This window comes from Melozone crissalis, unplaced genomic scaffold (assembly GCF_028551555.1).
Source record: "Melozone crissalis strain CALT ecotype California unplaced genomic scaffold, PUWL_Pcris_2 ptg000036l_1, whole genome shotgun sequence".
Lineage (NCBI taxonomy): Eukaryota > Metazoa > Chordata > Aves > Passeriformes > Passerellidae > Melozone > Melozone crissalis.
In genome coordinates this window covers 13119846-13132094 of record NW_026535814.1, presented here as the reverse complement: position 1 = coordinate 13132094, position 12249 = coordinate 13119846, and the positions used below count along the sequence as shown (strand labels likewise).

General features: G+C 64.0%; 2 protein-coding genes across 2 annotated transcripts; both read left to right on the top strand.

Annotated features, from left to right (window-relative positions):
- The first annotated feature begins 40 nt into the window (after positions 1 to 40).
- Positions 41 to 4433, top strand: TAF1C (TATA-box binding protein associated factor, RNA polymerase I subunit C). The gene is made up of 14 exons (XM_054283391.1): positions 41 to 172; positions 256 to 349; positions 480 to 586; positions 677 to 772; positions 865 to 935; positions 1021 to 1268; positions 1343 to 1453; positions 1565 to 1688; positions 1799 to 1870; positions 1989 to 2124; positions 2219 to 2347; positions 2495 to 2669; positions 2803 to 2940; positions 3229 to 4433. Exons 1-14 carry the CDS (start codon positions 41 to 43, stop codon positions 4401 to 4403), a joined length of 2808 nt encoding a protein of 935 aa, XP_054139366.1. The 3' UTR covers positions 4404 to 4433.
- A 214-nt stretch (positions 4434 to 4647) lies between these two features.
- On the top strand, positions 4648 to 6303 carry HINT2 (histidine triad nucleotide binding protein 2). The gene is made up of 5 exons (XM_054283467.1): positions 4648 to 4707; positions 5557 to 5715; positions 5802 to 5906; positions 5983 to 6055; positions 6160 to 6303. The coding sequence occupies exons 1-5, from the start codon at positions 4654 to 4656 to the stop codon at positions 6249 to 6251; spliced, it is 483 nt and encodes a 160-aa protein (XP_054139442.1). The 5' UTR covers positions 4648 to 4653; the 3' UTR covers positions 6252 to 6303.
- The last annotated feature ends 5946 nt before the right edge of the window (positions 6304 to 12249 follow it).

Genomic DNA, 12249 nt, shown 5'->3' with positions numbered 1-12249 from the left:
CGGCCCGGCCGCGTGCAGCTTCGTGCCCGGTGCCTCGCCCATGGAGTTCCCGGCCGCGCTCTTCCCCTCATACTTCACCGCCGGCCCGCCGCGGGAAGAGGGCGGCCCCGCGCCGGTCGCCGGCTGGGGAGAGCACGGGCAGGTGCTGGAGGCTGGCCCCGGCCGCCGCCAGGTGAGATCCTGCCGCGGGACCGGCCGAGGGAACGGGCAGGACACTCAGGGGCCGCTCTGACTCTCCCCCTTCGTTCCCCATAGGCGCAGCCGGCGTTCGTGCCCCGCCGCGGCGCGACGGGCGAAAGGTGGGAAGCCGCCGAGGCTGCGGCCGTGCCGGTGCTGCTGCCCAGCGCGGGTGAGAGCCGCGGGAACGGGAGGAGCTGGGGGGAACGTGCCTTCCGTCTCTATCGCTGCCGCTGCCCCGCGGTGCTGAGCACCATCTCTGTGCTCGTGTGATGCCGAGCGGCTCTGCCTTCTCCCCACAGGATGCTGGATCCCCTCGCCTGCGCCTCAGGACATCCTGTACCGCAGCAGCCTGTGCAGAAAGCTCCAGGCAGGCAAGTCTGGAGCTACTCTGGACTTTGCCAAGCAGGTGGGATTTGAGGTGTTGCATCCTGGCATGGACCTTTCGGCAGCGTGGGACCTTTGCATGCACTGACCCTTTCCCTTCCCTCTCACACAGCTGGGTCATTTCTTTGTGGATCACCCAGAAGATGCTTTTGGCTCCCTGGGGCATCTGCTGCACAAGAACTTCTACCTGGGGAATGCCAAGCTGAAGGTCATTGTCTGTCCAGGGATTAACAGTACTGTTCCCCACCCTTCCCCTTGCCAGGGGACTGCAACTCTCAAACTCTGCCCCTACTCCTGTAGAGACCAGCCCGGAACAGCACCATCCGGATGACGGCCCTGGTGGAGGACATCGACCGCCTGGAGGCCCGACGGTGAGTGTCCCTCTGTCCCCTGCCCTGCAGAGGTCTGGGGGGCTCCTGCTCTGTCCCCCCACCTGATGCTGTCCATGCCCTGCAGCGGCTGCCCCCGGCAGCACTTGGCCTCCCGCCTGCGCTGGTTCTCCCACCTCTGTCGTGACTGGCTCTTTGAGGTGCCGCTGGGGCTGCTGGCAGACTGCCTGCACGAGGAGCTGGCGCAGCAGTGGTCCAGCCTGCTCTTTGATGACAGCCTCACTGGGGGGGCACTGGCCTGGTTGCCCTCTGAAGATGGGAAGACACCCGTGGGCCGCCTGGTGCACCCCGGAGGGCAGGCCATGAACCACCTCTGTATCCTTCCCCATGGGGTGTTCCTGGGGCGGGAAGTGGGGGTTGTGTTGCACTGCCCTTAGTCAGCACCTCAGATTTCCAGGATGTGGTGCTGGAGGAGCTGCCCCACGCCCGGGGCTCCCCAGCGCAGTTTGAACTCAGCGGGCGCATCCGGCAAGTGGCTGCAGCCCGTGTGGATGGGCAAGGTGAGCCATGCCCAGGATCCACATCTTGAGGCAAACAGGATGGAGGGAGGAGGGGCAGCAGGGGCCCCCTGGGATGCTGCTGGTCACATGCCACCTCCTTCCCTACGACAGATTTTGTTGGGGTTCGCTCAGACTATCACTGTGGTGTTTGGAGGGTGCCAGGCAAGACAGGAGCAGCTCCCGCCCCGCTGCAGGTGATCCGCACTGATGTGCCTGCCTCCTGCCTCACTGTCAGGTAGGTGCTGGAGGAAGGGTTTGTGCGAGGAGGGAGCTCTGCTGGCGCAGCCCTGCTCTGTGTGGCGGGTTGTGTCGCCCCAGGGTGATGCTATGCTCCCTGTCCTGCAGCCCTCACCTTCCTGGGGAGCTGTCTGTCTGCACCCAGAGCGGGACCGTCTACCTTTGGAGCCTTGAGACTGGGTGAGAGAGGGCACTCAGGGCTGTCTAGGGACTCCTTCAGACAGTGGAGTCCCAGGGGGTGGGAGGCCAAGTGACTGGGACAGCCTTCCCCCATGCCAATAGTGCTGTCTCCCCACAGGCTGCAGCAGCTGCGCCATGACCCCCAGACCATGTTTTTTCGGGACCATTCACCCTGGCGCTGGAGTGACTTCACTGCCCATCCACGGGTGCTCAGCTGTGCTGACCGCACGGGCCTGCAGTGCCTGGATGCCCGGGTGAGCTTGGGAGGGTGGGCATGGGGCTTGGGGCGAGCAGGTAAGAGGGTTCCACAGCCCAAAGTGCTGACTGTGCCCTGTTCCACTGCTGCAGGCCCCCAAGAGATGCCACTTTGACTTGTTCAAGGTGGGCGAGGAAGCTGGCTGCCAGCAGGGCGAGCGTGTGGTGCTGCCCATGTACCTGGGCAGGGCTCACCCCTCGCAGTACCTTGTCACCACCCAGGTGAGTCCCACCACAGCTGGGAGCTGGGGAAGACACACCTCACAGCTGTGTCTCCCAGTGCCTACGGGGCATGAGGATCTTCCATCCAAGGGGAGCTGCCATGGTGTGTTGAGGTGTGTCCTGTCTGAGCCAAGATTTCTGTCCTAGTTCTCCATGTATGTGCTGGATGAGCGGTTGCCACTGGTGCCTGTTCTGAAGTGGGCACACATGATGAAGGCCCCTCCACTCTTTGCTCACCTGATGCCAGGGAAACCTGGGAGGAGCCACAAGGTGCTGCTTGGTGCATCCCGCACACAGGAGCTGCTGCTTCTGCAATACTGGGGTAAGAGATCAAGCTCCAGGAGTGCTGGAGAGCCAGGGCTCCTCTGTGCCCACATCCCAGCCTCTTTGCTGCTGGGATCAGCTGCTGCTCTGGCATCTGTGCTCACCAGACAGTTTTTGGGGTGTTTCCACAGGGGGCAGCCAGTCGGCCTGTCAGCTGTCAGGGACTCCACAGAAGCTGCACAGCATTGCAGAGTGCCTGCAGCACCTGCCCACCCAGCTCCCACACCGCCACCACCTGCTCCAGCAGCGCCTCTCAGCCCCTGCAGCAGGTGGGTGTCCCACAGTGCCCCAGCCTGCAGGTCTTCATGGTGGAGAAGGTGGAATGGAGTGGAAGTGTAGCCTTTGTCATGGCCTGGCTGGAGGGTGGGTGAAAAAGCAAGAGCAAAGCCCTGAATAATGCTGTGGAAGCAATTAATGACATAGAAAAGGATGTACATGGCAGGAGCCAGCAGTGAGGGTGACCACTGAGGAGTGGAGGCAGTCCGCACTGCTGGCCAGGCCCCTGAAATATTCCTAGGACTGGAACCCTGGTGACCATGCCTTTCCTGTTCCTGCAGGGCTGGCTGCTACGCTGCAGGAGGATGGACCACGCAAGTCCATGTTGATTTTCCAGCTCTCTGAGGCTGGGGATGTCTTCTGCCAGAAGCTGATCCACAAGGCAGCACAGCCCCCTGCACCCCCATCGAGGGATGAGGCCACAACAGCCCCTGGCTCTTCCCCCCTCTTCGAGGCTCCAGCCAGCAGCCCACATGGCTTGGGCAGTGAGGGAGAAGAGGAGGAAGAGCAAACATTCTACTTGCCCAACCTGGAGGTGATTATCCACGAGGAGGAGGAGGAGGACGTGGGCACACCAGCACCCCTGGAGGAAGCTGAACTACTGCAGGAGCCCTGTGCCAGCCCCCAGCCCTCACCAGCAGTGCCCAGCCCAGCTGCAGCCCTGCGGTATCGCCGCTGGCTGAGGGCCCTTTCCAGGGCCTGGAGGGAGCCTCCCCGGCACACCTGGCCCCCCAGCCTCAGCCAGAAGCGCCTCTTCACCCGCAGAGATCTGGAGGGGCCAGCAGGTCCCAGCAGCCTGCAGAAGCAGATGCGCCAGTGGCTGTGCCAAACCATGCAGGAAGGGGGCCGCATCCAGCACTGGGAGCCTTTGGCCCTCCGGCCCACTCCCCTGCCACAGACCCTGGAGCTGGCAGGGGGTCCGGACCCCCTGAGTAACCGTCTGACAGCAGCTTGGGCTGGGGACTGGGACCAGTGGTGGGAGGAGAGGACAAGCTTCAGTGTGGCGCAGAGACAGCGGGCGCTGCGGGAGCGGCGGCGGCGGCAGAAGCGAGCTCAGGGCCACCGCAGCCTTTCGGCCAGCTTCACCTCCTCCCTCACCTACCAGTCTGAGCTGTCCGAGCTGAGTGATGTGGGCCCCTCGCTGCTCTCCCCCGGCCGCCCCCCCAGTCTCTCCCAGGAGGGCTCACCACCAGCAGGCAGCCCCCCAGTTCGCAGCCACCCACCCTCACCAGCGCCCGATGAAGCCCTGCTGTCTTCACAGAGCCTGCGCTGCCGCGGCATCCCCAAGGAGCGGCGGAAAACGTTGCGGGACTACTTGTCCGTGTGGGCCGAGGGGCCCCCCGAGCCCCCAGAGCTCCCTGGCAGCCAGGCCAGCCAGCTGTGCTTCCCTTCTTCACAGAGCCAGCTGTCCTCCGCCTCGCAGCCCCGCCGCAAGCGCCCACGAATGGGCTTCTGAGTTCAAATAAACCTGCTTGGCACAGCCTTCCTCCCGGGGTCCTCCATTGTTTGATCAAGGCACACACCCTTAGGGGCTGGGGAGGTCCGGGCGGGACGCCCGGGATTGCGACTCCCCTCGGGGCGGGAGTGGCCATCTTCCGCGGTCGGAGGGTCCCCGCCGGGATGTTCCAACGCGAAGGTTGCCCGCATGCCCGGCGTGGTGGCGCTTTAAGGGGGCGGGTGCAGTGCCGGGGGCGGGAGCGGCGGCCATGGCGGCGGTGCTGGCGCGGGGACTGGTGCGGGGCGCGCTGCGCCCGGCGCAGGTGGGCGCGGGGGAACGCGGGGATGGGGGAATCCCGGGGTAAGGGGGGCACACCGGGGTGTGCGGGGTAACAGGGGCAACGGAGCGGGTCCGCACCATGCTCGCCATTGCTTACACCTTCGGGCAAAGTCCGCGGCGGGCATGAGCGCCTGTCCGTGCACCCCTAGGCCGCGGCCCGGGGCCTCAGAGCACCCGTGGGTATCCACCCCCAGCCCAGCCTGCGCCCCCTTGGGCACAGCCGCACCCCCAGGGCACAGATCTCTGTCAGGCCCGTAGACAGCCCCCTGTTAGCCTAGTGAGCACAGCCCACTCTCCAGGCTGTGGACAGTCCCCTGTCACCCCGTCAGCACAGCCCACGACCAGCCCCCTGGGCATCTGCCCCTCTTACCCCTATCACTGTTACCCCCGTGTGCACCTCCCTGTTGCCCCATGTGATACCCCCTGTCAGAGCCAAGCATCACTCCCGTGTGCACCCCACCATCACCCCTGTATGCAGCCCCCCAGGACCCCTGTATGAATCCCACGACTTTCCACATGCATCCCCTATCACATCCACCATCACCTCATGCATTAGTCCGATCACCCCCACACGCATCCCTTGCCATTATTCCAGCGTGCACTGCACATCAGCCTCCTGTGCATCCCCCCACATGTCCCCTGCCACCCCCACTTGCATCCCACCATTACCCCCATGTGCTCCCCCCATCACCTTTCCCCCCACATGTCCCCTGCCACCCCCACTTGCATCCCACCATTACCCCCTTGTGCTCCCCTCCGTCACCCGCCCCCAGGGCTGTGTCCTTGTCCTTGTTCCCGCGGGCACAGGCTGTAAGCCAAGTATGCCCCGCAGCCCCAGCGGTGCTTGTCGGCGCCCAGCAGGCGGGACGGGGAGGTGGGCAAAGCACAGCAGGCAGCAGCAGCTGGCGAGGAGGCAGGAGGGCAGCCCACCATCTTCAGCAAGATCATCGACCGCACCATCCCTGCCACCATTCTCTATGAGGATGACAAGGTAGCTGGGACAGCAGGAGCTGTGTCCCCACCGGGGCAGGGGGGCAGAACCCACGGGTGTGGGGCTTACCCTGCTCCCCCTGGTAGTGCCTCGTCTTCCGTGATGTGGCCCCACAAGCCCCCGTGCACTTCCTGGTGATCCCCAAGCGTCCCATCCCCCGGATCAGCCGCGTGGGTCCCCAGGACACTGAGGTGAGTCTGGAGAGGGCCCTGGGACATTGGTGGTGGGGGTCATACAGTGCTGACCCTGCCATTCCCCCCCCTTCAGCTGCTGGGGCACCTGATGGTGGTGGCGGCACGCACGGCACAGGCAGAGGGGCTGGCTGATGGCTACCGCCTTGGTGAGTTAATATCCCCTACCATGCTGTGGGGCAAGACCCTCACTGGTGCTCCTGGGGGGCTGGGGACAAAGGAGGTGGCCTGACCCTTGTACCTCTCCTGACAGTAATCAACGATGGGAAACATGGCGCACAGTCTGTCTACCACCTGCACCTCCATGTGTTGGGGGGGCGGCAGATGGGCTGGCCCCCTGGCTAATGCCCACTACCCACTTCCTCTCCAATAAAACATCTCCTTGATGGTAACTTCAGTGTCTCTGCGTTGGGGTGGCTTTATTGGGGGTGGAGGTGGCTGGCCTGAGCAGGGCAGGGCTGGCCTCCATTGTTACAGCAGTAGAACTGGTACTCTGCTTTTTGCAGAGGGTCTGGGCTCCCCACATACCAGCCCCACAGTTGAAGCAGAAGGGTTTTGTGAGGCTGCTCACAGGCAAAAGACTCATTTTGGTGCTGGGCTGGGAGAGCAGGCTGGATGCCACAAGGTTGTGCCCATGGTGGAGAACATCCTAGGGGTGTCAGTAGTGCGCCACGTCCAGGGCCGCCCAGCCAGCCCCACTGCCACCACGCAGCCCCAGCATCCCTGAATGCCCCTGCTCTGCCGCAGGTTGCCCCCTGCCAGCCTCCCCGTGTTGCCCCCAGAGCCCTGCACTGAACACTGATATTTCCCTGCTTTTCAAAACCAGTTAATTGCACTAGATCGATCTGAATGCCCTCTGGAGCAGGCTTGTTGACTGCATGTGTATTTCTTGTCCACCCCAGACGGGCCTCTCTGGGAGCTCCCAGGAGGATCATAACCCTGAGCAGAGCACAGGGCAGGACAGGCTGTGTGGTGGGTGGACCAGCTGCCCCCTCTGTGTACACATACCCGTGTACTCCCCCACTGTACTGCTTGTGTGTACACTGCCATGCAAAACCCAAATGGGCTGCTCAGCCCAGACCCCCCAGCTATGCACCTCCGAGGGAAACTCAGTGCACTGCTCACGCCAGACCCCCCCAAGCGCACACCGAGGAAAACACAATGTACCCTTCGCTGCAGACCCCACAACCGTGAATCACCGATGGAGACTGCACACTCCAGAGCCCCCTGCACACAAAGCCCCGCCGCTCCGAGCACGCACGGCGTTGTTTACAGGCCTTGACCGGGGCTGGGCCCGCACGTGTCGGCGCCGGCCCCGTGAGGGGAGCACACGCGGGGCTCGGCGCATGCGGCCGCCGCTCCCTGCCGCGTGCCTCCCGCGCCCGCTGCTCCGTGGCCGCCTGCCGGGGCTATATTTAGTGGCAGGGGCCGGTGCTGGCGCGGTGCACGGCCCACCTGGCACCGCCGTCGGGACCGCCTGGGCCCCCGCCAGCCGGCGAGCAGGGGACCGCAGCCCGCCGGGGAGAATGGCGGCTCTGTTCACCCCCCGGCTCGGTGGCGCTGGCGGCGGGGGGCCCCCGGGAGCTGTGTGGGGCTGTGGCACAGCCCAGTCACTTCGCATACATACACACCCAGTATAGTATGGGGAACGTTTTCGGGGTGTAAATGAGCCTTAAAATTGTTGATACTGCTGCTTCCTGCCTCTAAGGCTCAGCGCTGGCTGGGGCCGCTCGAACTGAGGACAGCCCCGAGTTCAGCCTTTGGGATATGTACCCCAGAGAGGGTTGGGTGTCCCTGGCGAGATGGGGACGCTATAGAGGGGCCAGGGATCCCCAGGACATCATCCCCCAGGGCTCACCCAGAGCAGTCCCACAGGGAGTGCTGTACTGGCACAGGGCATGGGCTGGCACGCGAGGTCAGGGCCAGTGGCCTGCCATCGTGTTTCTTCCTGTGCCAGGTTTATTTTGTCAGTCCTCGAGCAGCGGCAGGGCAGGACAGTGGGCACAGCCCCATGGGGCCGAGGCGGGGGGGGAACGGGGCCCAACGGCTGTTTTGGTTCCTCAGCCGGAGAGGATCACAAATGACGCAAGTTCCCAAAAGAGCCGGGCGGGGGGGCTGCGAGGGATGTGTCAGCCGGCGGCGAGAGGCAGCCAGATGTGCTACAGCAGCTCTAGGGCTGCCGCCCCGAGCTGATGCTACCAGAGCACAGCCCCACAGTGATGCCCCATAGACCACGCCAGGGTGGTTTGCCCCCCAGTGAGTGCGCATACCTGGGGTGGCATCGCCAGGCTGCCTGTCCCACGGTGTACTTTGGTGCTGTTGGTGTCCCTTCAGTATCCCTCAGGCACCCGTGCTGCCTAGCCACGGGTGAGCCCAGGGGTGTTTGGTGAGGAATCTGAGGATGCTCCTAGGGAGACCACGAAGGGATGCAAGCTGGGACAGGATCCCCAAGCTGCCACCCCTTCAGCTTGAGCTGGCATAGGGGTGCACCTCAGGGACCACCACAGGGCCTGTGGGGTCACAACCAGCAGCATGGAGCCCAGAACCCTCACAGTGAGCTGCCAGCCCTGGGGGCACCCTGGCACCAACCTCTCACCAGGGGAAGCAGGGCTTATGTGGCCCCAGCATGAGGAAGCCATGAGATGAGCTTGGGACATGTCTCCCATTTCTCCCTCCTCCCTGCAGCTGTGCAGCAGATGGGCTTGGAGGAGCCCCTGCTTGGCACGGGGCCAAGGGCCCGCAGGGAGGAGCGGTCCCCAGCGGGGGCCCCCCCGGCCCGCCGAGGCCAGAGGGACCGAGCACATCCCCAGCCAGGAAAAACAGAGGCCCCAGCGCGGAGCGCACGGTGCCCCGTCGGCACACACCGCAAAGCACTGGAATAACAGCCCTCGCTCCCGAGCTCGCCGCTCGCTATCAAAGGGCCCTTCTTCTGCTCGGCCTCTGCGGGGTTGGGGCCGGGGGCCCATCGAGGGCTGGTGGTGAGAGGAGGCTGCTGCTCCAAGCCGGCGGGCACGGGCTGCACCCAGCCAGGCGCCGGGCACATCCCGCCCCATCACCCTAGGGCAGCTGGGAGTCCCTGGGGCAAGTGGGCATATTCCACTGCCAGGCCCAAGCAGTGTGGCGGTCACTTGGGTCAAGCCGTGGGGAGCAGTGTGTCCTCAGGAGCCCTAGGCACATCCCTCCTGCTGCTTCAGTGGGGCTGTGCTGGCTCTGCCCAGGTACTGAGCACTCCCGAGAGACCCCGTGACTAGCTTTGCCCCAAGTGCACCAGCACAAGATGGTACATGGACCCCAGAAGTGGGGACAGCCTTGATCCTGTAGCGCAGCATGGACACCTCTGTGTCCCTGTAGCCCTGCGCCCCCATCCCTGATACTCCCATCCCTCCGCACTTCCGTGCCCTGTACCCCCGTCCCTCCGTGTCCCTGCTCCCCTGCCCCACACAGCCCCGTCCCCCACGTCCCTGCACCCCGTGCCCCACACGGCCCCGTCCCCCCGTGTCCCTGCTCCCCGTGCCCCACACGGCCCCGTCCCCCGTACACCACACAGCCTCCTGGCCCACACAGCCCCGTCCCCCCTCACCGCCCGCTCATGCTGACCACGCCCCGCCCCGCCCACTCCTTCGAGACCACGCCCATGATCCGTTTAACTAATCCTCTTGTCCCACCCAGTTTGAGACATGGCCGCGCCCCCTCCCCGTTCTCTCCTCCAATGGGAGGCGCTCATGCGCGCGGCTCCACCCACTCTGGGGGCGGGGCCGCCGTGCACGGTCTCCATGGCGAGAGGCGCGTCCCGCCGCGCTCACGCGCAATGGAGGGGAGAGGCGGCTGCAGACGGCGAGAGCCCCTGGGGTAACTCCGGGGGGAGCCGGGGCAGGGCCTGTGGAGCGCTGGGGGCCAGGGCGGAGTGACATGATGGTGGCCCCGGTCTGTGGAGAGGTCGCCAGCAGGAGGGGTCTGAGCCCAGGCAGGGGGTTCGGGAAGCGTGTTGCTGATGGAGGACAAGGGGACAGAAGGGAGTCCCCTTTCGAGGGGGAGACCCCTCGAAATGACATGCCCAGCAGCAGGCTCTGCTTCTGTCGCCCAAAAGGAGAGGAATCCATTGCTCCAGTGCGGGGGTGACACTGCAGAGGACCGGGGCCAGGACGCGGCCTGTGCTGGTAGGGGCAGGGGACGCGGCTGGCAATGGCGGATGGGCCGCGCTGCCTTTCTTCAGGGTCTGTTCCCATCTGCAGGGGCGCTCTGAGCAGCCATGTGGGTCCCAGAGGCCATGAGGAGAGGCCACCGCTCAGGGTCCAGGGTGAAGAGCCCCTTCCTGAGGAGAGGTTCCCGTACAGCGGGGAGACGCTTGCAACCACCACCAAGAGGCTCCGGGAGATGTCAGAGATAGCCGAGCCGCCCTGGGAGATGTCAGAGATAGCCGAGCCGCCCCAGGAGATAGCAGACACAGATGAGCTGCCCTCTGTGCCCCTATCAGTCGTGCCCAGCAAGGTGCCATCCCGAGAGATTAGGAGGAATCCCTCTGAGATCAAGCTGCCTCCCTGGCTTGGAAAGTGGGGGACTGGCTCCGAGGAGAACTCCCCCGCCACACTGCCGGCGCTGCCGCCCACCCCATCCACGCCAGCAGAGAAGCCCAGCCAGGCGGTGCCCCAGCGGAGCCGTGTGACCCATGACTGGCAGAAGGAGGTAACTCCATAAGGGAAAATGCCCCATCGTGTCCCACATGCTGATCTTGTGAAGCTCCCTGCTCCTGCACAGACACATCTCTTTAAATAGCCACCCGGATGACCTTGAGTCCAGCAGGATAGAAAAGGGATGAAACTCAATAGCACAAATGGCACAGGCAGCACGTGGGGAGTAACAGTAAGGCAGGAGGGGAGCTGGGATCTCACTGCTGGGAAGCAGGAGCTGTGTGTCATGGCTCATCACAGTGATGTGGGGATGCCTGCTTGGGCAAGACAAGCTGGGGGACACCTGATAGACCAAACTGTGCCACAGCCTGGGGACTCCATGGGTTGTTCAAGTGCCGTAAGAGCGCTTGCCCTGGGGCAGTCTGGGCACCCAGGTGCTTGGGACTGCCATACAAAGCTGGCTGACCTACACCAGGCAGCACAGGTCAGCCCTGCCCAAGCTGTGTCCCTGCTCCAGCTTTCCCAGGCTTCTAGCCAGAAAGATGATAACACCTCTTTACAGCTTATGCCTCTAGGGCTATCAGAAGCATAAAAGCCAGAAGTGGGCATGGGGAAATGCAGCATGGGCTCCTGCCTCCTTCCACAGCCCCCACTGACCGTCCCTAGGTAGTCGTGGATCCTCTGGACTCTCGGCCAAGGAAGGATTTGGGCAGTGAGGACTTACAGCGTGGCTACGATGGACTGCCAATCCACCAATTTCTCTCCTCAGTCACTGACAGCTCCCCCCCGAAGGACTGCCCACCCCTCAGGGCTGTGCTGCTGGGGCAAGGTGAGGCTGGCCCCCACAAGCCTTGTGCACCCTGAAAAGGCGGCAGGGGAATCTTAGCTGGGAGGCTGATGGCACCTTCCCCTCTGCAGGGCAGCGGAAGGCCACATTGGCATCCATGCTCTACGAGAAATACAGGCAAGCTTGCACTCCCACATGAGACCCACCCTTGGGGCTGTGCCCCAGAGGAGGGGACCTGGGGAGGTGGGGATCCCAGAGCTGAGAGGTGTGGGGTCTGCTCTGACTGCAGCAAGGAGACGGAGGAGGAGATCCGATCCCACCCGAAGCGCATGGAATCTATCTCCACCACGCACGACGACTACCGTGCCATGGGCTTCCAGTCCACACCCCAGCCCATCACCCAGGTACAGGGAGTAGATATCCCCCCCAGCAGCTTGCAGCAGCCTCCAGGGAGGCGGCAAGGCTCTTGTCCTGCTGAGCATGCCATCCCCTCTGGCTCACATTTTGCTTCCACTGCAGCGTCATGATTACTTAACGGAGCAGCCAAGCAGCTTCTGGATGGAGCAAGCCCGTGGACGGCCGGTAAGGCCCCCACCACCCTGTCCTGCCAGTACCCTGGGACTCTCAGCTGCTGACAGAGATCTCTCCAATTCTCTCCTCTCCAGGGTGTCACTGCCCTCTTCGGCACAAACATTCCCTTCAAGAGGAATGCAGACTTCTCCACTCCCATTACCATGTACTTAGGGCATCCCGAGCCCTTCAACCTCTATGACCCCTATGACCCCCCGAGCAGACAGCTCCAGCCCCACAAGTAATAAAAGACAAGGGGACACAGGTAGCCCCAGCACCCTTGCCTACTCCAAGGCTGTTTCAAGCTGGATGTTTGGAGGGGGAGCACTCTGTCCCTGGGATTCTCAAATCCCCTGAG